Here is a 25,411-nt window from a genome sequence, read left to right on the forward strand (position 1 = left end):
TTTTATTTTTGTTTTGTTTTTTATGCATTGCGAAAATTCCAAAAGCTTTACTGTGTTACGAGCTGAATACATTTACTGTATAGTCAGTCTTTCCAGACAAATACCCCACAGTGGCCTTATCATCGTTTTAGAAAGCCACGGTGACTGTAATGGGGGCTCATACTGCAGCAGCTCTCAACATCTGCTTTTTGTTAAAAGGCCAAATGGCAGTATTAGATGAGCTGTAACTTGGGGGTGAGAAACATCCTGCAACAACAGGCTCACATGTCTGGGAACAAATGAGAGGTGACAATAGTGAGTTGAACTTGAAATGACTCTGCTGGAGTTCAAGCAGTATTACTGTTGCACTTACGCTTAAGGTTTTGAGTGTAGGCTGATTCACTGCCCCTGTAAATTGAAAACTGTCCAGCAGGTCATAGATACTGTTCTGCTGCAGTCGGCATGATTCACCCTGTGTTGATCTGCTGGAAATGGGGGAAAGCCAGGCCAGGCCATTTAAATTCCACTTTTAAGTTCACCTTGCGTTTGCCTATTGTAACAAAGTGCCATTTATCCAACACAGAAATCTGCTCTCAGGCGCTAGTCCTGAACATTAGGATGTGAAGCCTCGTGATGTATAACCCAGGCATTATGTGTAAAAGGGGCCGGTTGAAGTTCTCTCTGTCTGAGGCCATGATGAAATCAGCACAAACTGACAAAGTGCAGAGTACACTGACACTGCACTCTTTGAATCCCCACCCCCGCTGCAAATCCACCGTCCCATCTATTTTCTTTAGCTAATAAAGCCACAGCTCAGCCTCTTTACCTCACTGGTGTGTAATTACTATCTGAGCACTGCAGCCATGTTGCTAAATGGTTTTGTTCTCCTTAAGGGGAATAATAGCACGATGCACACATTTAGTGTTGTCCTAACTGTGGTACCAAAGGTCTGCTGAGGCTCAGCGCTCACTTCTGCGCCGCCGTCCGCACGGTGCAGCATCTCCAGCTCTTATCGGAGGGTGTAAATCACAGAGCACATTCTGGGGAGCGTAACCCCATCACAGCCACCTGCATGGTGAACTACTTTTCTCCTTCTGGATACTGATCCCTTTGTCTTGTTGGCTTTAAGTAACTCTTTTTGGATGGTCATCAAGACACAGATGTAAATACGGTTTCCAAGAACTGGTTTATCCGTTGCAAAAACCATGACTCCTTATCAACGGACAGCAGTTGTGAATTTGTGCTGCAAAACTGAAACCTATTTCATATTATAGAGGGTACGTGTGAAGTAATGACTTAGCCTATATAATATTTTTCATTGCAGTTGATGGTATTACAGCACAGATGTTTGCTCACATTTGTTTTCTGTAGTGAGAAACATCTTAGCATTATAAGACGAATATTAAGTCTACAGCGTAAGATAAATGTATCATCTGACATCACGTACTAGATGAAGTCTGGAATTTTTCATGTCATCGCTCCTTTTCTTGATATCAACATTCCTCTGGGTAAATCCAAGAGTCTGACGCTGTCCAGAGATGCAGCCGAGTACAGGAGAGAGGGGATCGTGCTGCGCTTCAATTAGCACCATGCAGTAGTCAGAAAAGATAGCATTCAGTTGCATCCTATCTCCGCTTTACATAAACACTGACTAAGAGGCCCAGAGGCCTGAGACAGATACGTCTATTTACATGGAGAGAGTAAACACAAGTATGGAGAAAAGTTCACTAGGCAGTGACTTGATCTTCAGGCTTACTGAACAGTTTGCTGTTTTGTGTCTGTAAAGTTGCTATAGTCACCATTCTTCGTGGAAGAAGCAAACCTGTGTATTAAATTACAGATGTCATGAGGATAGAGCACATTGTGGCATCCTTTCCCCTACAAGGCCAGTGCACAGAGGTGTAGTCACCAGCTCCTAAGCTACTGAGTGATATTATGAGACTAGGTTGAGTGAATTTACAAGAGTCCTGAAGCAAAGATCCCCACGGATGGCATTATGTTACAGTATTGTATGTTGTAAAAATGAAAAAGGCCCTCTGGCCAAAGCAGTTAAAGTAAGACGACCATGTAGATAATGGTGAGCCACTGTTCGCTAGATGACCCAAAGGTCACGTCACAAAACACTCCTGAATGAGTTCTAGAGTGTAAACCTGTAGGCTGGGCCTAATATTTAATATTAGTTGTCTGATCTGGCTTTGTCCTCGTTCAGTGCTATTGTGTTTTGGATGTGATTTATAGGATTGCAACAATTAGATACGCCCAGAAATAAACTATGAGACACAATGATTAGCCTTAAGTATAATTAGTCAATCATTAATTAATCATTAACATTTGAAGTGACGCTGGGAGCAGCAGCCAACACTTGCGGTGTGTGAGTCAAACATATGACGTTATCCTGGTGGATTTGTGTTTTTTTTTCCGGAGCTGGGTATAAAATGCTCCTGGGATAAGAACCCCTTCACGTCCGCGGTTTCTGTCGCCATCTAGCGGCCACGTGTCGACACGCGCCTCCAGTCTCGTGCTTTCGTTTTGCAGGTGAACGCCATGGATTGGTTCAGTCTACGCAGGTGCTCCGGACAGAGCGGACTCCAGCTCCGTTTCCCGTAAACGGAGGGGAGTTTTTTTTTATCTACCGAAATAGTTTCGTTGAAATTACGACGTTTTCACCTCGACGTTGTCGGATTTCGCCTTCAAAAAAAGCGATCCGCGCTGCACTTTTTCCACGGATTGACAGACGCAACAGTTGTTCGTGTCTTGAGGCGAGAAGTTTCCCGGAATATCGCCGAGGCTGGGACGTGATTACCGGCTCGTCGCTCCCACTTCGCCGCCGGAGGAGCCCACTTTTTTATTATGTGTCGCCTTTAACCGCAGGTAACGTGGGCCTTCGACGGGAGCTGGGGGGTGGGTGACGTGTGCTGGGGTGGGATGTGGGAGTAGCCGGGTGCTGCTAGCTTGTGTAGCCCGATGCTAACGAACGCCCCACCCGCCGCACAGGTGCCCGCGACCATGTTGTTCCGCCTGCTCCTGCTGCTCCAGCTGCTGGCCTGCGGGGAGCTGGCCTGTGTCCGAGGGCCTCCCTCCGCACACGAAGCCGACCACGAAGGTGAGCGGTCCCATTCCAACACCCCGTGAGTTCCGCTCCGTTCCGCCAGGTGCGTCCCTGTTAACCGCGTACTGTTCCTGGATGTCGCCCAGTGTTTCTAGCCGAGGGGGAGGCTCATTTGTTCCTGGGTCGCCATCTCCTGCTCAACCGGTTCGATTTCGAGATGTTCGTTCAAGGCAACCTGGAAAGAGAATGCATTGAAGAAGTGTGTAACTACGAGGAAGCGAGGGAGGTCTTCGAAAACATCCCGGACACAGTTAAGTGACGCGGTCCAGTTCCTCAATGACGTCATGCCTTTGCAGCTGAGCCCACCACAGTAAGGCTGATGTTTTGTCTTACAGGATGCGTTTTGGAAAACATACCTGGAAGGTGAGAGCAAGCTAGAAGTGACTCATCCTGTAATGTGACAACTTTGATTATGTAACCAAATATACCGACGTCTGTTGAGTCAGGGGTAATTATGGAACTGTCAAAGCCCGTTGAACAACTTTTCACCACAACACGCAGCCTGGCAAACATGTTATCGATACTCTCCTTCCGCTCTGAGGCAACTACGAGGAAGATCCCTAACGTTGAGGTGACTAGTGCGCGTTGCATAACGCGGCTGTCTTTATCAGGCCTGTGGTTTGTGATCATGCACAGAGAAGGACAAAGGGCCACGGGTTGATGTGACGGCGCTGCTGGTGGGACTGATTGCTTCTGGAGTGGCCCTTGTTATTATTGTCCTGCTGATGTGGTACTTCTGCAAAGGCAAACGCAAGAGTAGCGCAGGGTGAGTGGGAGTGTTTGGGTGTTGATGACAGTCCTGTTAATCCTGCATATTTACAGTATAACATGATGCTGTTCTTGTCCAGGATGTTTTTTGTATTTTCACATTTCCTTAAATGATTTATTCTGTGTGTGATGAAAAAAGTTGTTTATTATGTCATTACAACCTGAGTATACAGTGACATAATGTTCAGTATTTCAGTGGAAACATGATCAAATCCTAGCAAAGTGGTGAATAATAAAACTGAACCTTCATCTCTATAGTTGACTCCTACATGAATTCGATGACGTGAGAATGACAGGAAGTGTGTTTTCCCTTCTCTCAGTTCCGTACAAGGGCGCCGGAACCGGAGCAACGCTACCCTGATAATGCACCGGCTGGAGGACGTGTCGTCGTCACATCCCCTTCACCCTCCTGAGGGTCCACCCCCCGTGGAGGCAGGAGACCCCCGCGGTCTGCCTTCTTATGAGCAGGCTATTGCAAAAAATGGACCGCACGATGCTCCACCTCCTCCATATCCTGGGTATTTGCATGTTAATTTGTATTTTCAGCTGTCATAACTCCCTCGTCAGGTTTTTGTTGTATACACACAGACGGGTTATTCATGTATATTTAGTAATATCTCTTTGTTTCTTATTTTAGCTCCCGACCCGGAAGTACTCGGCGGTAGCACCTTGAGGACAACGTATCTGGATTTCAATGTGAAGCTCACGTGTAACGTCTGTGTGCAACTTTTTTCCCAGCGCCTCCAAATGTCGAATGTGCCTTTTCCTGCTTGCCCTCCTTTCTCTTCCTAGCGCCAGAAGGATGATTTTTGTTGGCCTCTGTTTTTTCAGGTGTGTTTATACTATGAAATATAATCCCTGCTCTGTGCTGAATAAGCTTTATAATACATTTTACTGACTTTGCGGCTTGTTATCAAAAGGAAAATGAAGAATCAGTAACATGTGGTGACATGCTGCCCAGTGGCTAAAGCTACAAGATGTGTATAATGACATAGTGTGAAACTGGGCTTTTGTTTGATTACAGAAGTATTAATAGTAATCCCACAGAGACAGACTGATGTGTGCTTCCTGTCTCCTTCAAAAGGAAAACAGGACCAGATCACCGTTATTATTGCCATAAAAGAAATGTATGAAAGGTGATATTGATGCGCTGGCCTACCAGCTTGTTTTAACATTCATTTCAAGCTTTAAGTCACCATGTTTTACCTCTTGTTTTCAGATGTGCATATTTTTATCTTTCAAGTCTGACAGCTTGTGTCAGCATCAGCAACCATAATGAGTGTGTGCATTTATTATTTGAAGTCATTTTTTACTTCAGCGTCTACTCAACTTTCGAGGGGAAGTTATGTCAGTGTAAATTATCATTATCAATGTTTCATCCTTACAATATGAGAAATGATTAAGTGTTGGCTTGTTGAGTACAATCTGAAGCTTAGAATTGTGAAACAGAGATCTTTATGAAGGTTTTTGCATTAAAGTGTATATTTTAATTATTTAATTTAATTTGTCATCTTTTGACTTTGGGCGTATAAATGTATTATAATAATAGTAGTATAGTAATATTTATTATTAACGTTTTAATACTGTATTGCAGATTACACTTCAGAGATTTTAGTCTGAATATGAAGTTTGTTGACTTCTTGGTCACCCAGCCGACTCCGTGCTGTTGTTTGTATATTATTATTATTTTATTATATAATAGAGTGAACAGTTAGACAAATGCACGCCCTCGCGGGTGCCAAACTGGGCCTAGCCGGTACCACCGGGCTGTCTGGCTGCAGGGCGTCGCGGACAGAGAGCGCCGAGCCGGTGTCGGGAGCCCGCAGCCCGAGCACGTGCGGCTGAACTTTAGGTGGGAGGAAGGAAAACTACAGAACTTCCAGCCAAAGTCTGCTCTGCGGTGCATCCTGGGAAATCCAGCACCATGGGTAGGTGAGACGTGCAGGGCTTGCGCGGCTCTGCGTGACGGGAGATGACCAGAAATTAGCGAAACCTCTGCGAGGGGGGCGACGGGACGCGTTTGAACGGGACATCGGAGCTCCTCGGCGGTTTTTGCGGGACACCACTGACGGGACGGGACGGCCTGCCCCGCTCGCCCGCCCGCCCGCTCGCTCGGTGGGTCGGACCCGGGCGGCTACGATGTGCGTCCGCTGCGCCACGAAGCTCCGTCGGGGAAGCGACTCGTTCACCGGATGATGGACAGGGCCGAGCCGACATCCAGCTTCGCGGACGCGCTGGCTCCACCAGCACAGACCGTAGCGTCGTGGGCCTATGACCGCAGCGCAGCCAGTATCAAGCCAAGGTAAAGGATGAAGGAGCGGGCGGGTCGGCCACCGAAGGAAACACCGGTGATGGAAGGCCTAGCGTCGCTTGTGGGGAGGAAAAGCGCATGTGTACTTGTTGGAATTGTGGAAATTGGGGAATGTGATGGGAGTTGCGGAAGCTCGGAGCCGCCGGGGGGCTCTCCCAGCGGCTCGTCGCTGTGTCGCACCTCGCCGCCTTAGCTAGCGCGCGTCCCCGCCCGGCTACGAGCGGACGTAAGACAAACTCCGGGCGCCGGGGCTTCGGGGTGAAGTTTACAACTCGGGAGGCGAGCGCGAGCGCGGACCCGCGGGTTTCGCAGCCGCGGCTGCTCGGCTCGGCCAAAACAAGGGGGCGACTAGCAGCCAATGCTAATCACACGTAACTCCGGGAGCTGCTGCGTGGAGGATGTGGCGTCCTTTAGATTGTCGGTCCCAGAAGTTTCTCCCTAGTTCGTGTGTTTGTCTTAAAACAAACAAATAGGTGCAGAACTTTCCGAAGTGGCGGCTGGAAATTGTAGACATGTGCACTAAGTACATGTAGTAATAATGGAATGGACATCATGCTGAAAGTCAGACTAGTCGGTTTGTGGTTTTGAGCAGCACATGGTAGTTGTTGTCATTCCTACACTTCCATTTACAGCAAAGCTGCAGGAACCTGCCTGATTATTAGCACTGTTATTATCCCCTGAACCACACATAGATAAGTAGTTACTACACAGATGAATCCGGTCGATTACACAATAATTGTGCCTCTTCCATGATCAGAAATGCTGAGATTATTTTTCCACGTTTTCATGGTGTCATGACCCACGTACCGCAGGTTTTGGCGCTGTCTGCTGTTCCAGCAGTCTGATGGTTGTGTTAGTCCTTAAGAATACAATCTTGCAGCTGCGGCGTCATTGTCTTCTTGGGATGTCAAACTGTTGTGTTTCGCTAGGTTTTACTGTCCTACGAGTGACGGGACACGTGAACGCAAACATGGTGCAGAAAAGAGATGTCACTGAAGCCTGCTGGGTCATGTTCCACCCGCCAGACGCTGAGCGCTGCCTCGCTTCATCGGGCTAATGTAAAAGCAGAGCAATTCGTGTTTAGCTGTATTACACGTGTTTTTGTGTGTTTTTAACTCACTGTTGAGTTGTGTAAGAGAGGGATACTGCCGTCTGGGAGGAGACAAACAAACCTCTTCCAGCTCTGTCCACAGCTGTTTACCTTCTGGCAAAAAAGGAACACTTTGGATCAGGCTGGCTGCGTCTGATTAACTCAGATTTTATGTCTGTTTCCTCGTTTTCCTTCAAGAATGTCAAGTCAGTTGTAATGGAACAAAGTGTCACTATTGACTTTTTTCAATCAGTATCACAGTACCGTGACCCAGGCCTGAACACTTTCAAACTCCGCTTTGACAGAGATTCCTAATTCTCATCCACAACATAGATATTTATGAATCAGCTGTCACTGGTACTGAAAAAAAAACTGCAGTGTGTTTATAAAGCATGCGTGTTAAAGCCATTTCTGTTTAATGTGACTAGGACCTGAGTGAGTTTGTTTCTCAGGAAAAGGTCTGGTCAACAAAAGGAAGCGCTTGTCGTGGAAATGTGTGTGTGTTTGTTTGTGCAGTAGCAGTTATGGTGCTGCACACCTCGACGCAGAGCTCCTCCAGCGGCAGTGCTACACCCCCACCCACCAGCTTCCCACCTACACCACATCACACCTTCCAGCTGCACCAGGTGAGTTTTTGATGTGCTAAGCATCCTTTGAGTGGGCTAATATCTTTGTTACTTGCTGACACTGGGATCAGAACTTTACGGTTCTTAAATGGCCTAAAACCGTGTTCCCTTCAAACCTCTTCTTCTTATCCGTGTTTATCTTTATCTTCCTCTTGCTATTTTTGCTGTCAGGAACTCTTGCCACAAGCAGTAATACGTCTGAAACCTCAATTATGAGCTTCCTGTCAGCCATGGAGACTAGAAGCCTTCAGGCTGGTCCCGTTAGTGCCTCGCTGCTTCCTCCTTTTAGACCTCCATCATGGTCAGCTGGTGAGACTACATCCAGTTTTTTAATCAAACTCATTAAAAAGTAACTTAAAGTGTGTGGGTAATATTAATGCATCACAGCGGTGCCTTATCAGGCCAATGCTATGGTCTGGCTTTGAGTGGAGTCTGCTTGCTCTTCACTGCCTTTAATCTAAGCACTCTTTCTGTCTTGTCTGTAAGATGAGCCATATCAACTGAACGGCTTCTTCTTAAATGACTGAGAGTCTTAATTGACATCTTTCTCTTTTCATTTAAGCTCTTTAAGTTTAGACTTGCTCTGCTAAGTTATTCCTTTTCTGTTGCTTTTCTGCAGGTACAAACTCCACCACGGAGCTGTATTTGACTGGTGCCCTGCCTTCGACTGCCACCTTCCCCTCCCCTGCTTCTCTGTCGTCCTACCAGCACACTAGTGCCTACCCTCCCAGGAGTTATGCTGGTAACTCATCCCCTGCTCTCCAGGATCCTGCCTTCAGCACATCCACCAATGGCCTGTTTCCACACCACGACCAACTCCTACATCTCAAGTCAACCCAGACTGTGCTTCCCACTGCCCTGGCCTTCAATCATCTTTCTGCACCTGCTTTTGCCTCTGCTTTGCCTGTCCAGTCCTCAACGTACCGCTCTGCCCAGGAGTCAGCCCCCCACCTTTTGCAGCCACAGTTCAGCCTGATGTCTTCTGCTGTACCTGCCTCTCATGGTGCTCCACAACCCTATGGAGCCACTGTTTTCTCAAGCTCTATTGAAAGAGCTCTTCAGCGTGAATGTAGTGTGATCAAACACCACCAGAGGCCTTCTAGCAGCCACACAGTGTCAGAGCAGTTGCCCAATTCTGAGCACTCTTTACAGGAGTACTTTGGCTCTGGCAGTGATGCAGATGTGACCTACCAACAGGATCCATCGCTTCAAACTTCAGTGACTGGCAGCCATTCCACAGGAGCAGATTCCTCTCAAGGGGTCAACCATGGTGCACCACAACCCAAAATAGACTCTGTCACTGAAGCTTATTCATCCACTTCTGTGCCGAAAACTAAAGACTGCTCCAATCTAGCTCTACACCAGGCTGGGGTTGATAAGAATCATAACCACTCTCCTCCTGAGCGTTATTCCTCACCAGAACAGAACCAGAGTTCGGTAATTGCTGATCAAAAGTCAGTCCAGCTGCATGACCTGTCTAATAGTCTGTCTCAAGCTTCCCCCCCAGACAAGATTCCTCCCATTTACACAACACTGCCTTCCCTCTCTAGCCAATCAGGCAGCGTAGTATCTGCTAGTCACACCCCTGGTTACGCCTCCAGTCCTGGGCTGAGCCATGAGCAGGAGGTCCATTATGGAGCACAGGTCCAGGGCCTGTGTCAGGGGAATCTTTCTGAGAGCTACTCCACATCTCACTCTCAGGGTGCCTCAGATGTGACTTTTGCATCCCACTCACAGGGGCAAGCTTCTGGGACTCGGACCCAGAGTTACTCTGTAGGACAATCCCTCAACTCATCCTACGCAACCACGTGTGTGCAAAGCCTGCCCTCAACTAATTCTACACAGGACTACACCCTCATGCAGGTCTCAGTGGGGGGCAAAACACATGGGACTTTGTCCCAGCAGCAGACACAGGTCAATAAATACAACATGTCTGCATCCCTGCCTCCTTACACTTCAAGTGCCCAAGCCTTACAAAATAACATTGGATCCCCTGTACAGGACATACAAACCCTCCAGCCTTCCTCTGCTGTAGGAAATAATGTAACTGCCCATAACAATGTCATCTATGTTGTTTCAAAAATGGATGATCGTCAAAAACCACAAAGCGTTATTCGAAGCAATTCACGTTCTGATGACCAGCTCATGGGAATGGATCAGTCAAACACAGCACAGGTAAATGATGACAGAATGGGTTGTCTGAGCCAACAGCACATTGATCTTAGCAGTGCCAATGGTCAGGGAACGACCAATACAAAAACTACAGACTCTAGTATTGTGTCTTCACATGTACCTCTGAGTTCAGAGCAGCTCAACCAGCACCCCCTGCAACTCAAAACCCCTGAGTCACATCAGCAAAACCACCCAAACCACAATCAGCCTCGGCCCCAATCTTCAGCAGCACATACCCAATACATCACTGCTCCTGGTGCTCAGCTTCTCCTCGATGCCAACCAGATGATTGTTCTCCAGCAGCCCATTGTCCACCATGGTCCAAACCCTTCAAAGTTGGTATCGGTGCAAGGGATCCAGCCAACACAAAATCTGGGCCCTCATGTTCAGTATGTTCACATGAACCAGGAACTGCAAGGTCCTACTGAAGCCCAGAGTCAACAGAGAACGACTGTGTCTGAACAGAGCTCAGGGTGTCCTGACTCCTCTAAACAGCACTACAGCCAGTCAACAAACCAGCAGTCAAATGATTACAAGAACTTATTGATGCCCAGCCTGTTGTCCAGTAGTCTTTCTCAAACTTATATCACCCCCCACACACAGCCAGAACCCACCAGTTCCCCCCCAAACAAGATGCCTCCCATTTACACAACACTGCCTTCCCTCTCTAGCCAATCAGGCAGCGTAGTATCTGCTAGTCAGACCCCTGGTTACTCCTCCAGTCCTGGGCTGAGCCATGAGCAGGAGGTCCATTATGGAGCACAGGTCCAGGGCCTGTGTCAGGGGAATCTTTCTGAGAGCTACTCCACATCTCACTCTCAGGGTGCCTCAGATGTGACTTTTGCATCCCACTCACAGGGGCAAGCTTCTGGGACTCGGACCCAGAGTTACTCTGTAGGACAATCCCTCAACTCATCCTACGCAACCACGTGTGTGCAAAGCCTGCCCTCAACTAATTCTACACAGGACTACACCCTCATGCAGGTCTCAGTGGGGGGCAAAACACATGGGACTTTGTCCCAGCAGCAGACACAGGTCAATAAATACAACATGTCTGCATCCCTGCCTCCTTACACTTCAAGTGCCCAAGCCTTACAAAATAACAGCAGATCCTCTGTACAGGACATACAAACCCTCCAGCCTTCCTCTGCAGTAGGAAATAATGTAACCGTCATCTATGTCGTTTCAAAAATGGATGATCATCAAAAACCGCAAAGTGTCATTCGCAGCAATTCACTTTCTGATGACCAGCTCATGGGAATGGATCAGTCAAACACAGCACAGGTAAATAATGACAGAATGGGTTGTCTGAGCCAACAGCACATTGATCTTAGCAGTGCCAATGGTCAGGGAACGACCAACACAAAAACTACAGACTCTAGTATTGTGTCTTCACATGTACCTCTGAGTTCAGAGCAGCTCAACCAGCACCTCCTGCAACTCAAAACCTCTGAGTCACATCAGCAAAACCACCCAAACCACAATCAGCCTCGGCCCCAATCTTCAGCAGCACATACCCAATACATCACTGCTCCTGGTGCTCAGCTTCTCCTCGATGCCAACCAGATGATTGTTCTCCAGCAGCCCATTGTCCACCATAGTTCAAACCCTTCAAAGTTGTTATCGGTGCAAGGGATCCAGCCAACACAAAATCTGGGCCCTCATGTTCAGTATGTTCACATGAACCAGGAGCTGCTAGGTCCTACGAAAGCCCAGAGTCAACAAAGACTGACTGTGTCTGAACAGAGCTCAGGGTGTCCTGACTCCTCTAAACAGCACTACAGCCAGTCAACAAACCAGCAGTCAAATGATTCCAAGAACTTATTGATGCCCAGCCTGTTGTCCAGTAGTCTTTCTCAAACTTATATCACCCCCCGCACGCAGCCACAACCCCCCAGTCCCTCCTCAAACAAGCACCCCCACCTTTACACAACACTGCCTTCCCTCTCTAGCCAATCAGGCAGCGTAGTATCTGCTAGTCAGACCCCTGGTTACTCCTCCAGTCCTGGGCTGAGCCATGAGCAGGAGGTCCATTATGGAGCACAGGTCCAGGGCCTGTGTCAGGGGAATCTTTCTGGGAGCTACTCCACATCTCACTCTCAGGGTGCCTCAGATGTGACTTTTGCATCCCACTCACAGGGGCAAGCTTCTGGGACTCGGACCCAGAGTTACTCTGTAGGACAATCCCTCAACTCATCCTACGCAACCACGTGTGTGCAAAGCCTGCCCTCAACTAATTCTACACAGGACTACACCTTCATGCAAGCGTCAGTGGGGGGCAAAACACATGGCACTTTGTCCCAGCAGCAGACACAGGTCAATAAATACAACATGTCTGCATCCCTGCCTCCTTACACTTCAAGTGCCCAAGCCTTACAAAATAACATTGGATCCCCTGTACAGGACATACAAACCCTCCAGCCTTCCTCTGCTGTAGGAAATAATGTAACTGCCCATAACAATGTCATCTATGTTGTTTCAAAAATGGATGATCGTCAAAAACCACAAAGCGTTATTCGAAGCAATTCACGTTCTGATGACCAGCTCATGGGAATGGATCAGTCAAACACAGCACAGGTAAATGATGACAGAATGGGTTGTCTGAGCCAACAGCACATTGATCTTAGCAGTGCCAATGGTCAGGGAACGACCAATACAAAAACTACAGACTCTAGTATTGTGTCTTCACATGTACCTCTAAGTTCAGAGCAGCTCAACCAGCACCCGCTGCAACTCAAAACCCCTGAGTCACATCAGCAAAACCACCCAAACCACAATCAGCCTCGGCCCCAATCTTCAGCAGCACATACCCAATACATCACTGCTCCTGGTGCTCAGCTTCTCCTCGATGCCAACCAGATGATTGTTCTCCAGCAGCCCATTGTCCACCATGGTCCAAACCCTTCAAAGTTGGTATCGGTGCAAGGGATCCAGCCAACACAAAATCTGGGCCCTCATGTTCAGTATGTTCACATGAACCAGGAGATGTTGGGTCAACAGAGAACGACAGTGTCTGAACAGAGCTCAGGGTGTTCTGATTCCTCTAAGCAGCACTACAGCCAGTCAGTAAATCAGCAGTCAAATGTTGCCAAGAACCACTTTGCTCTCAACTCCATTTGCTTCCCAGACTCCATGCTGCTTGCAGATGACAGAAATATTTTGTCTAACGTTGACGATATTCTGGCTGCCACAGTGGCAGCCTGTGGTGTCGCACCACAGGACTTTGTCAACGCTACGTCTTCTGCTGAGGCTGAGATGGTAGTGATGGCAGGACCCGTTGATTCTAAAGGGCACTTCCACACCGTGGATATAAGGCACGTGTCACCCAGCTTTTCCTCGGCACAACAGCAAATCATTACCAACACTAACTCCCACACCATAGGCATGACACTAAATGGAGCTCAGATGACCCCAGATTGTGCGAGTCGGTCTGTTCACCACAGCAACAGTTCTGAGCTTGACTCAAATGGAGATGGAGGCTCTGAGAATGACCATCACATACCCGGGCAGATGTACGACCCCTCACCTCTTCACAACACAGTCAAAGGGAACGATAAGTGTAATAAAACAAGGGATGGCATGGAGTCTCCAGGTGGTGAAGACTTTCTAAAAAAGAAGTCTCGTTCCAAGTCCTTGACCAAGTCAGGTGGTTCTGAGGAGGACAGCGTGCAGTCCAGAGCAGCCAAGCGTAGCGGGCAGGGAAAGCGCCAGAACTCCCGCGGCGGCGACGTCGTCTCACCCTCTGCCTCAAACGGTGTTTATGATGTTTGTCCACAGCAGGAGAGAATGCGGCAGAGAATCCGCGAAGTGGAAGAGAAACAGCCGGAGGTCAAAACCGGTTTCATAGGCTCTTTCCTAGACTTCATCAAATCTGGTCCCAAACAGCAGTACTCCCCAAGTCCTACACGAACAACCAGTCGGCCCCGAAAAGCTTGCGTCTCAACCAAACCACCCACATGCACGGTCCCTGCTTTGGCTTCCAGGTTGCACACTTTGCAGGGGCAGCTGCCGATTCCACCGGAGAGCCAACGAGCGAGCTCTCAGCAGAAGCGCCTGGATGAGGACCTGCAGAAGAACTTGGAGACGCTGCCCTCGTTCAGCTCAGATGAGGAGGAGAGCACTGGGAAGAACCAGGCCCTGAGGAACAGCATCACCTCGGTGCTGTCAGCGTTGGATGAGTCTTCAGATCGGAAAGCGAGAACCGGTGAGAACACTTGCCTTGTTACAAGTCACATGTGTGTTCATTTTTCAAGAATTAAAAACTAGTCTATTGTATTTAAATAAATGTTCTCTTCATGTTCAAACATTTGCGTTTCCAGACGCTCAAATATCTAGTTCCAACGTGAAGCCGGCCCAAGTCACCACCGCGACCCACACTGTCTCTGAGACCTGTGCGCCACAGGTAGCCATTCCTACGCAGACAACAAACGCTGCTCCAGGAGGGGCTGGGTTCGCAGCCAGAGAGGAGCCCAAGGAAACCCCACCGGGACAACTGGCCGTGCAGCTGATGAGCGTGGCCATCGAGGGGCTGACTGATGAGGAGCTGTCAGACAGCGGAGGAGAGGGAATGTACCGAGAGAGGGACGAGTTTGTCGTCAGGAACGAGGACATCGAGAACTTGAAGGTACCGCCTGGAGAAGGCAGCATAGTGGTGAAACGCCACGTTGTTCTTAACTCCTGGTTTAGTCAGATGTCTCAATGCATTTCATTCTGAAGCCTGTTCTTCATGTACAAATGTACAGGGGACGATGAGAACAGGGAGCGAGCCTCCAGCCATCTGGAAGGTCCAGAAGGCGCTGCTGCAGAAATTTGTGCCTGAACTGAGAGATGGAAAAAGAGTCTTCTCAGCCACAAACAGTGTAAGTAAAGTCATGCTAATGCTCATGTGCATTATGGTGTCTTTCAAATGACATTTTTAATTGGGCAACTCGTAAGGCTTTCACTGTGCCTGTGTGCAGTATCTTGGATACTTTGGTGATGTCAAGACCATGTACCAGCGGGTGTATGTGAAGTTCTTGGACACAGTAAACAAAAGGGAGTACGTACGAGTTTGTAGTCGGAAGCCACGCTGCAAACCTATGAACTCACTAAGGTACCAACATGTACTTCTTCACGTACTTCATTTACTTTGCAACATTTTTCTTCAGATTTGTAACTTTCTCTGGTTTCCTTGCCAGGGGAGTTCAGGTGAAATCCTTTCTGGGCTTGACTGCCACATCCTCCCAGAGCCAGAGGCTCCGACCCAAACAGCCCAAACCAAGGGCTGAGGCCCCACCTAAGAAGAGGAGGAAATGGGAAGAGGAGTTTTCCTCCACTGCCTCTGGTTCGTCTGCAGAAGAAGGTGGTGAAGATGATGGTGAAAAGGGCTTTTTAAGTTTCCTCCTTAACGCTGGTTTGAATTAGTAGCTTGGTTTGATTGTGGTCTAAGTATCTTCCCACTCTCTCTGCCCTGCATACACACATGCAGAGTTAAACCCTCTAGTGCCGTTTGCGTCACGTTTCCTGAACACAAGAACCATGAAGGAGGCATTTAAGTGCTTTGTAGAACTGCTCATCAGCATTGCCTTAGATGAGGATGTGATGACGGCGCTGGAGCGAGCAAATGGTGAGTGGGTTTCCTTCTTGGACATTGAGTTTTCAGCTCGAGTGGCCAGAACTGATTGGAAAATGTAAGAACCAGGCTCAGATCCTTTCTGTGGTACTTCAGCTACGTCTGACTTCCTGTACTTCAGATGAGTTGCTGCTGCCAAATATGAAAAGAGTGGATGGGATGATCACCGACAATAGAAAACGGCTGCTCCACAAACTGCACATAGGTCAAGTCCTGAAGGTACGTGGGTGGTAAATGTGTTTCAATGAAAATCATTCCTCTGTGAAGGATTTAAAAGGACACAGATGAAAGCTGCAAACAGTGCAGTCACATTTAGAGGTTGAAGTGCTGCTGTTTTGTGTCTTCAGATGGCTCTGGACAGCTTCCCGGAGATATCAGTGGTAACTGAACTGAAGAAGGATGGGGAGACCCCGGCCTTCAAGGTTCGCCTCAGTGGAAAGGCCTACAACAAGAAGACCATGAAGCCCTACAAGATGCCTAACAAAGTGCCACAAGTGAGCCACTGCGTTTGTGACGCTCACTTCTGAATCTGTCCAGCAGAGGGCACACTGTCTCCACTTCCTCACCACAAGTCATTGTACATTGATATTAGAATTATCATTAAGTTGGTCTATGTTCCTTCTCTAGGAGTACACAGTTGACCAGCAGAAGACCCAGTGGTTCTCTCTGTACCACTCTTTGCAGCATTACAAGTACCACACATACCTCATGTGTAAAGACGAGGTGAGGCCTCCTCTGACTACACAAACGCTCTTACAGCTCTTCTGTGTTTACATCTCTTTTTGCACTTCTCCCCCCAGATTGCATCTCTGCGCGTGCAGGCAGGAGAACTGGCACAGGAGGAGATCGTGCAAAAGTGTCTACAGAATGGAGCTTGGGTGGAGGGGCTCTTTGACCGCTTCGGAGAGCTGATCAATCAAGTGCAGCAGGCCTGCCGATGATCCAGCCCGTGCAAAGGTCTAAAGACAAGAGGATGCCTCCACCTGAAGAGGATGAATTGAGTCTCACCTTGCAGCCGTGCACACGTTTGAGTCAACGGCCTGCCGGCTGGGTCACCTGACAGACTTTCAGGGACCTGGACGTTAAAGCGGCAGCAGGAGGACAGGGTGGGACAGCATCATCACTGAACTGCACACAGAAAGCAGTAAGCTGATCAAAAGAGGACAAGGACTTTGCCTCTGGGAGCTTCCGCGCAGCTGCTCTCCAAGTCTTTGTAGTTTTTGGTAGTTTCACGCTCACTTTTTATGGGCCTTTATATAGATTTGTACTGTTTTGTTTTTTTTTAATCAAAATTTAGTTAAAAGCCAGAACATAACCAGTGAGTATGAACTTGATAGAAAGCAATCAACATAGGATGTAGAGCACAGCAAGTAAAAATGCAGGAATCAGTTTACTGTACCAACAGTTAGAACCAGCCTACATTTATGTTCATGTAGGTTCACATAAAGTTGATTTAATTGTACAAAAGCAAAGTGATATATTATATATAGCCATAGTTATATACTGTTTGTAAAACATCCATTTTGTAATGGAGCGCCAACTTATATATAATGTACATTGTGTAAAAAGGATCAGGGAAGTGGGAACTGCAGCAATTCAGTAAAATATATACTGTATCTACATTGTGGTATAAAGGTTGTGCTTCAAACACCCGTTGGCTTATAAGCTGCAGGAACTGTGCAGCAGCAGTTCTGCTCTGTGAATTTTCTTTTTAATTATCTGAGAGTAAAATTTAAAGAGGTAATATTGTCTTTATACTCCTTTAAGACATAGCCCACATTTTATTACAGATATATATTTTTTATTGAGGTAAATACTGCTACGTTCTCTCTTCAGAACCGTTTCTAAGACTAAGACTTTTTCAACTTTTTCCATGAGATAATAAGTTGGTCACCAATGTTATGCTATGAAAAACATCTTGTTCTTCTAAAGACGCAGTTTGTAAATAAAGTGCGGTATGTATCAGATGTTTGTTGTATGGTCAATCCGCCCCTTCACTGCATTTAGAAAAATGAAATGCTTTTGAATAGTCACGACTTTCCTTCTGTGTGAAAGCACAGTGACGTCCAAAGTCCTAAGACGATGAAAAACATTTCTGTCCGTTCAAATGAGCGAAATGACACACGGCCTCACAATTGAGCTGTCTCTCAAATCTAACGGGAACAAATGTGTAATTGTGCCTAAGTCCTCAGAAATATTTAACCAGACTTCCTAGAACACATTAAAATGCTGATTGCTGCCTTATTCTGGAAATGTGTTGCTGATCCCAGAATGAGAAACATTCTGAGGGACGGCAGGTGAGAGCTGGATCACCTCGAGTCCTGGTAGCAGAAACTCAGTCCAGAACCAGGGTTTTACAGTGCAGTCATCTGTGCTTCTGTTCCACCATGATTCATCTGTTCACTGCCAATAGCTCGCTGGCTTTGTGTCATGTATAAGGACCTCGGCACTGTTGAATAAAATATGATTGTCCAGGCTGTCTGCACTGCAAAATTACTGTCGCCCTCCAAACTGACAAAAGCGCCTCTGTGCTGCTCAGACGTTGAGGACAGCCACTGTCCTCTGTTCTGTGGAGGTGGGGACGAGCGAGGGCAGAGGATGGCAGGCGTTTAGGATTCCAGCAAGGGCACAACTGCAAGACCCTCGTACTCGACGCGTCCACGTGGAAACGCGTGCATATTAATGTGGCGCTCTGTTCAGACGTGGGAGACGGACTGAGGCGGCCATTCAGGCAGCATGAGAGCGTGGTGGAGACCAACAGTCCGTTGCCCTGCAGCGAAATCCGCTGGGCTGCGTGATGAAGATGCAGTTACGGTTTATTTATGACGCCTATGTTTATACTTAAACACGGAGCAGAAAAAAGGAAGCGTTATGCTCAAAGTGATCACATCAGTATGAGTGCTTTAAGTACAATCTGCCGCTTCTGTCTGTGTTTTCATCATTTTAAATGCATCATTTTCTACTTGTAAAGGAATATGTTTATACTGTGCATCTGGTGTCTTGTATGTAAATGAGGGATCTGACAACAGCTTCTACCGCTAATGTTTGGGACAGAATCTAAACAAACTGGCAAAAAACTCTCATACTGGCTCTGCTGTGTCTGTTTGCGAGTGCCCAGTTTCATTTCCTTGTTCCATAAAGGATTTATCATCATAACCACGCACAGACTACTACTTGACTAAGACTGTGTGACCGATAAGAATGAAGGGAAATATGCAGAGGTTTCCAGGTAAACAGAGGGAAACAGGAGACTTGCGGTGACCTTCGTGTTTATTGACCAGATTTCTCTCTCTCTCTCTCTCATTTTCAATGGCCATAAAGCAGCTTTTACTCCGCAGAATGGCAAGTTGACAAAACACATCCGGCTGCAGTGTTTTCGTTTCAGGAGCTGTTGAACCAGTTTGCTTCCACGGAGCTACATTCCACTGAAAGGAAAATCAAAATCACCATCCACAGCAGAGAGAGGAGATCATTCTACTCTGTTCATTATTAAGTCGCGCCGGAGTGCGCTGTGGCTGCTTGAATTCTCAGTCCAGTTGGTGTAAAGCAAACTTCTGAGCCTAAAACAACCCCGGTTGGGAGGCGAGTGATCGAACCGGTTTGGCCTCACCCGTGTCTCATACTTATGACGCTGCACGTTAATATCTGGACCAACGTTGCACCTTACTGCTGCTCTGTTGTCAGATTGAGCCTCGGGAGCGAAGGCGCGTGCGTTGACTGCTGACTTGTTTATAATAACACTCGTGAGACATTTAGTTCAGGGACGACCCGCATCCCAGACGATGGGGAGCAGAATCAGCGTTGACGCCTGAGACGAGTCACGTGTTCCAAGCCTCCGCTCTCACCCAATAATTTGACCGAAGGCCACGGAAAAAGTGTTTTTCTTTCTGAATCTCTTTGTTTCTCACTCCACCTGTCTTCCTCTGTTGCTGGACACCTCCACAGCTGACTCTGCCTTCATGGCGTCTGCTCCTATCAGATCAGATGCACTATCGTAGGTTTTCAGGGTGTGACTGAGCAGGTGAAGGTTTGCATGAAACATAATAATAATAATAATAATAATAATAATAATAATAATAATAATAATAATAATATATATTTGTATATAATATTCTGGACGTGTAACTCCCACGCAGACGTCTCTTACTCCACATTTAAGCTTTAATGTTTGCTGTCTGTGTAATGTGAACAACCGTAAGAAAGATCGGTGATAAACTGTGACTTTAAACGCAACGAGCTCGGGTTTCACTTCGAGGAACGCGTTTCCAGGCGCAAACCAGTGAATTAGTTCGCTTTATGTTAAAGTGGAGGGAAACAGCAGGGGCCTCATTATCACTTTAATGCCCGGACAGGGCGGCGATAGAAAGAAAGGCTCTTACAGTGGGAGGAGACGGTTTCGGGGCTTGAGCGGAGTTAGTTCCGTGCGTCACGGTGTGAATTGAAGCACAGGGACATGGTCTGAATGGCTGTTTTTAGTCACTGGAGGAGGTTATCATGCACCGAACACCAGGTAATCACCCTTAAATACGTTTATAACATAATGTGGAGATTCTCATTCATATTTAACGCTTTAGATTTGAACCTGTTAAATAGTGTAACCTCCTGTCTGCGTCGGCGGAAACCCATCAGTGTCCGTGCAGCGACCTATTAATGCGCATCACTTAATGCTAATGCGGTGATATTTGAACCAGGAACCGGATTAAAGCTCGCCTCTGTTCCTTCAGCCGGTGTGGGTCACGACCCGGCGCATCTTAAGTGTTTGAAATAGTTTTTGTCAACTTCGTTTGGCCCTTTTGTAATTTCAGCCCGTTTCTACACATGTTGGAAATGTGTAAATGTCAAGTATTGGATTGGGGCAGATTTGCGCACTCATCAGCGCAGCGTTTGTGTTACACACAGGACGCACGGGGTTGAATCTGTGCCCGTGGAGGCTGAACCTTTATTTTCACACACACCAGTGACACGGACTCCCACCGGTTTCAGTATGTTGAAGGAATGAAGTTATCCGCGTCGCACGCGGTTCCCTGCGTGGAAACCATTAGCCCCGCGTCCCGTGTTCCGTGCGGGTTTTTGGCACCGCTCAACCAGCCTCGGTCGCATGGGGAACGAGGCTGCCTTAGTCCCTCTGCGATTATTTACCTCCGCGGATGTGTGCAAACACACGGCGCACCGTGGACCTGACGCGCAGCTCGCTCGCTCACGCGCCGTCGCGGGCGATCCGCCTTCCGTGGGGGCCAAAGGCGCGGGGAGGGAGCGCGGAGGCACCAAAGCGCGCCGGCCTCAAATCTCAGCCTGGCGCGAGGAACCGGAGGTGACAGCGCACCGGAGGGTTCCCAGGATTGTTCCGACCCACACCTGACCCCCACTTTTCCCCCACTCCAACAAGCATTAATGGATATTGATCAGATCCGGATTTCTCGTGTGACCGGTAATCCACGGACCCCTGACGCGCGTCTCCAGATGGCCCAGCTTAAGTCAGGGATTCCATTCTGATAATGCATCCCTGTATAAAGTTGAGCGATTAAAGCAATGGAATTGGGATTCTCACTCATTCCCTTATTCGTGCAACGTGCAGGAGCTGCTGCTGTAAATCCCCGTCTCCGGAGGGAGACGAGGTTTTGACGTATTTTGGCGGATCTCAGATAGACCCACCGCATTCCTTCCTCTTCCCTCAGTGAGCAGCTGTTGTGCTGCTCTGGTGAGTGGGCGCGCATCTGCTCGCCGCTCTTCTGTCCTGGGTGTTTGCGTCCTCCGGTTCTGCCGACGGGTCGGTATTCTTAACGCGGAGCCCGGGCCTCTCGGAACCGCCCGTTGCATTCACTTCCTGGATCTTCTGGGTCCCCGTTCACTCATCTGTGCGGTCAAGTCTCAAGCCGTGTAATAAGATCTCATCTGGCGTGTGTTGGAGTGAGAAACCCTGCAGTGTTTGGTGCCTAATTGTCTGTAAAGTGAACCGAAATGACTGGACTCGCCCCCTGCAGGGCTCCATCCCCTGACTCTCTCCCCTCTTCTCCCCCGTCAGAGCAAGGCATGGCTGGGAGGCCTTTCCGGGCCACCTACATCTGGAGCAGCATCATCTCCAACCTCCAGTCTCACGTGGAGGTCAAGCGGCGGCGCCACAACCTCAAGTCCTACCACGACTGCTTCCTGGGCTCGGAGGCCGTGGACGTGGTTCTGGCCCACATCACCCTGAACCGCCTGTTCGGCGACGAGGCCGTGCCCCGGCACAAGGCCGTGCGCCTCTGCCAGGCGCTGATGGACTCCAGGGTGTTCGAGCCCGTGGGCGTGCGGGCCAAGAAGCGGGCCGCGTTCGAGGACAGCGGCTGCAGCTTGTACCGGTTCCTGAGCAGCCCCTCGCCGGCGCTGGCCGGACCCAACTCCCACTCCACCACCACCATCGAGAGCGGCTACGACTCGCCGAGCATGAGCGAGGAGCGCACGAGGAAGAGCAAGAGTCCCACGCGGCGCCAGCGGTAATTGTCAGATCTCGCTTCTGATTCGCTCCGACGCCTGTTTTGTCGATAAAGTGCGACTTAATGGAGAGCGGTGAGCCGTGACGCGAGACCTGAGGCTCATCATGAAGCTCCTCGTGTCTGTTAATCCCCCGACAACAGGTTCTGGGCAAAAAACACAGCCCTCATTGAAAATCAATAACAAGCTAAGTCAGCTGGAGGGACGGAGGTGAGCAGATTTGGTTACGAAGCTCATCCAACTGGTTGCTGTTGACTGTTCAGACTAGACAATGGTGTTAAACATGTAGCTCCCAGGCAGGAAGCAAACGCGTGCGTCTCCCAGGGACACGTCGGCCTGTTCTCCACCTCCACGACCTCCATGACCTCTTTGTTGTTTATCAGCAATTGTTGAAAGATGGAGATATCCTCAAATACGTCTTTTCCACTCCGTTCCTGTGACCCCTCAGGCCGGAGGTGAAGAGCCCCGCCGCCCCCTCCCCCGTGAACAAAGACAGGTCCGTCGAGGACGTGCTGGAGAACCTCAACCTGAGCCTGTCCGTCACGCCGCAGATGATCAGCCTGGGCCTGTCGCAGGAGCGTAAGTCCGAGTCCAACGGGTCGCGTGTCCCGCGTGTGTGTGTGTGTGTTTCCATTCACACGTGGTGTCTCCACAGTCGTGGACGAGGTGTGGCACCAGCAGGCGGTGTTCCGGCTGCTGCAGCTCATAGAGCTGCCTCTGCTCGAGGACCTGTTAGAGGGCGGGGACACGTGTCGGCCTTCCCTGCGCGGACGGGACAGCGATCCGGACCTGTTGTACACGTCCAGCTATTTGGATCGCGAGGTCCTCAAGGCCTTCAGCGAAGCACAGTAAGACCTCTAGGCCCTCGCTCGTTCTCGCCCCGTGTGTTGTCCGTTGAGCCGCCTGCGTCCCTCCTGCAGAGCCGACGACTGGCTGTCGGCAGCGGTGGACTGTCTGGAGTTTCTGCCCGACGAGCTGGTGGTGGAGGCGAGTCGGGGTTTGGCCGGTTGTGCCGACGACCCGCTCCGGAGCAAGAGGCTGCTCTACGAGGTCCTGGTGCAGCACTACGGGCTCCCGCAGCGGCCGCCGCTGCTCAGCAACCGCGTCTTCGACGTCCACACCGGCATCTCGGAGCTCCTCGGTGAGATGGGGCGCATCGCTTCCGCCTTAGGTTTCTCCTCGCGAGCTCGGCGGCTTCATCCGCGTGCCTCCTGTGCTCCGTTTGCAGTGAACGGAAAACACGAGCAGTCCCTGGAGGCGCTGCAGCTGAGCCTGAGGCTGCAGGACGCCCGCAGCCGGGAGGAGCTCCGCAGGCTGCTGAGGTTCATGGCCGCGGCAGCCAGACCGCAGGAGGTGAAGCTGCACCGGGAGGTGAGCGCCCGTCGGCATCGTGCGCGCGACGAGGGCCTGGTCCCCGTTAAGACGACGTCATTCTCTTTCAGATTGAGAACCGAATGGCGTTGAAAAGGTCGTTCTCGAGCGCCATCGTTTACAGCAGGAGGCTGTCCAAAGGGAAGGTGGACCTGATGGTTCTGTTCATGATGGAGAAGCACTGTGATCTGTTCAAAGTACGTCTCCTCATTTACTGTGATTTAAAAGCACGGTGCAGGACAGAAAATAACAGATGTTTTTTTTTTTTTGCTAGATTCCTGTTACGCTGCATAAGATGGTCAGCGACAGATTAAAGAATATTGTAAAAGGGAAAGATCCTGACATGATAACAGGTCTGTAAATCCTTCTACTACTGCAACCACAGAGACACGTTTCTCACAATTAATTTTGGCATCTTTGTCCATATTTTAGGGTCAACATACTGCACAAGAGTGAGTCCTCAGACATACTCACAAAATGCACAGACAACCACTAGAGAGGAACTTTGGGCCTTACTCAGGGCAGTGCACGAAAACCCCAAACTATCCACCAAAGAAAAGAGGCGACTACTGGGACAGTTCTATAAAGGCCACCCGCAATTATTTGTTCAGTACTTTGGAAATAGATTGAGCAGGATCAATATGTTGCTACAGTAATATTTATTTGGTAGATGAGAACAAATGTAATGTGATGTGTTGAAGAGTAAGAGCATTTGTAGTTTAGAACTACTGGACTGAAGAATGTGAATTTGAATAGTTGTTCCTTAATAATAAGCAATATTTAATTAACTACTTAGACATTGTCTGAGTGCAGGACACTAAGATGAAATGTCCTGAGACTGTTACTGAATGAGAAGTTGAAGCGTCATTCATCCGTCAACAGTGTTAAAAAGAACAATGTGTCTGTTCCTGTGGTTGCTCATCAAGGATGCACAGAGGAGCCGCAGTCCAAACGCAAAACGGAAATTACGACCTGGAAATTTGAAATTCCGATTTTGTGCGGCGGCATCTCATCCATGAGAATCAGCCCTCTGGGTTTTCGCTTGTTGCTACAAATCAGCGAAGCAGATGTTTTGTAGCGTTGTTAGCTCGTAGCCACGTTTTAGTGGCATTTTCAAAGATGTGTTTCTAATCAGGTTTGTGTCCCTCTGATCATTGAGGAAATTACTTGAGTAAAAACTATGCACATCTTGTCTATATTTGCTAGCTTTTAATAAACTGCAACAAGTTTCTCATTTCTCTCTTTGCTGTTTTTCTGTTGGAAAACTGCATCATTACCTTTCTACAGTGTATCTGTAAAAACACACATTGTTCAGGTTTCTCTATATTCAGATGTTTATGTGCAGCACATTTGTGACCTTTGTGCCAATTCCAACTAGTGCGTTCTATTGGATAAACTTATGAGCCACGCCTGTAGATTTAGCCTCACTGCTTCACTGAGCAGCATCCATAGCTGCGACCGTGTTTTTCCACACCTCGTCCTTGCTGCTGTCAAGTGATTCCTGCCCTGACACCTTCTCTTGGCGACGTTTGCAGCAACACACTCAGAAAAACACATTATTCTCCGACATTTATTATTCACAAGCTATAAAAATACAAACAGCATAGTTGTTGCGGCTTCTGTGGTTAATGAACGTTTAAAGTGTAATTTCAAATGTGTTCCGATTCTCTGCTGGAGATTAGGTTCAGAGCTGAGATAGGCGGAACAATGGCTGCGCTTGGCAAACATGCTATGATGTCATGTGCATTGTGTGAAAACAAGCAGCTGGCTGGTATTTTAAAAAAGCAAGTCCTTTTTTATTACAGCACTGCCTTTTAAACAAATAGAGGGGTGTGTGAATATGATAATGCTTATCAATTTCTCCAACTATGTAAAAAATATTAAGTTAATTTATTTATTTTGT

The 25,411-nt window shown here is 48.5% G+C and overlaps 3 protein-coding genes across 5 annotated transcripts; all 3 read left to right on the forward strand.

Moving 5' to 3' along the window:
• Window positions 1–127: 127 nt before the first annotated feature.
• prrg4 (proline rich Gla (G-carboxyglutamic acid) 4 (transmembrane)) lies at window positions 128–5,354 on the forward strand. Its single transcript, XM_029143603.3, has 7 exons — window positions 128–2,850; window positions 2,974–3,082; window positions 3,175–3,338; window positions 3,424–3,451; window positions 3,725–3,854; window positions 4,177–4,374; window positions 4,494–5,354. Exons 2-7 carry the CDS (start codon window positions 2,986–2,988, stop codon window positions 4,519–4,521), a joined length of 645 nt encoding a protein of 214 aa, XP_028999436.1. The 5' UTR covers window positions 128–2,850; window positions 2,974–2,985; the 3' UTR covers window positions 4,522–5,354.
• Window positions 5,355–5,653: 299 nt separating this feature from the next.
• qser1 (glutamine and serine rich 1) lies at window positions 5,654–17,633 on the forward strand. Of its 3 annotated transcripts, none has more exons than XM_029143598.3 (13): window positions 5,654–6,158; window positions 7,774–7,883; window positions 8,055–8,192; window positions 8,503–14,259; window positions 14,375–14,679; window positions 14,798–14,914; window positions 15,014–15,147; window positions 15,233–15,396; window positions 15,523–15,660; window positions 15,788–15,885; window positions 16,014–16,160; window positions 16,294–16,389; window positions 16,467–17,633. In XM_029143598.3, exons 1-13 carry the CDS (start codon window positions 6,049–6,051, stop codon window positions 16,605–16,607), a joined length of 7,455 nt encoding a protein of 2,484 aa, XP_028999431.1. In that variant the 5' UTR covers window positions 5,654–6,048; the 3' UTR covers window positions 16,608–17,633. The 3 variants fall into 3 exon arrangements, with proteins under 3 accessions (XP_028999431.1, XP_028999430.1, XP_028999432.1); XM_029143597.3 differs by having other exon boundaries at window positions 5,657–6,158; window positions 15,233–15,411; XM_029143599.3 differs by lacking the exon at window positions 8,055–8,192 and having other exon boundaries at window positions 5,658–6,158; window positions 15,233–15,411.
• Window positions 17,634–20,023: 2,390 nt separating this feature from the next.
• Window positions 20,024–24,742, forward strand: depdc7a (DEP domain containing 7, paralog a). The gene is made up of 9 exons (XM_029145432.3): window positions 20,024–20,176; window positions 21,689–22,139; window positions 22,586–22,716; window positions 22,793–22,985; window positions 23,058–23,278; window positions 23,366–23,508; window positions 23,580–23,705; window positions 23,783–23,861; window positions 23,941–24,742. The coding sequence occupies exons 1-9, from the start codon at window positions 20,161–20,163 to the stop codon at window positions 24,162–24,164; spliced, it is 1,584 nt and encodes a 527-aa protein (XP_029001265.1). The 5' UTR covers window positions 20,024–20,160; the 3' UTR covers window positions 24,165–24,742.
• The last annotated feature ends 669 nt before the right edge of the window (window positions 24,743–25,411 follow it).

Source organism: Betta splendens, chromosome 3, assembly GCF_900634795.4.
Source record: "Betta splendens chromosome 3, fBetSpl5.4, whole genome shotgun sequence".
In the NCBI taxonomy this organism is placed as follows: domain Eukaryota; kingdom Metazoa; phylum Chordata; class Actinopteri; order Anabantiformes; family Osphronemidae; genus Betta; species Betta splendens.

Coding starts and splice junctions, on each gene's coding strand:
- prrg4 (XM_029143603.3), top strand. CDS start 2,986: ATGTTGTTCCGCCTGCTCCTGCTGCTCCAGCTGCTGGCCTGCGGGGAG. Junction 3,855..4,176: donor AAACGCAAGAGTAGCGCAGG/GTGAGTGGGAGT, acceptor CCCTTCTCTCAG/TTCCGTACAAGGGCGCCGGA. Junction 4,375..4,493: donor CCACCTCCTCCATATCCTGG/GTATTTGCATGT, acceptor TTCTTATTTTAG/CTCCCGACCCGGAAGTACTC.
- qser1 (XM_029143597.3), top strand. CDS start 6,049: ATGATGGACAGGGCCGAGCCGACATCCAGCTTCGCGGACGCGCTGGCT. Junction 6,159..7,773: donor GCAGCCAGTATCAAGCCAAG/GTAAAGGATGAA, acceptor TTGTTTGTGCAG/TAGCAGTTATGGTGCTGCAC. Junction 14,915..15,013: donor TCTTCTCAGCCACAAACAGT/GTAAGTAAAGTC, acceptor GCCTGTGTGCAG/TATCTTGGATACTTTGGTGA.
- depdc7a (XM_029145432.3), top strand. Junction 22,140..22,585: donor AGTCCCACGCGGCGCCAGCG/GTAATTGTCAGA, acceptor GTGACCCCTCAG/GCCGGAGGTGAAGAGCCCCG. Junction 22,717..22,792: donor CCTGGGCCTGTCGCAGGAGC/GTAAGTCCGAGT, acceptor GTGTCTCCACAG/TCGTGGACGAGGTGTGGCAC.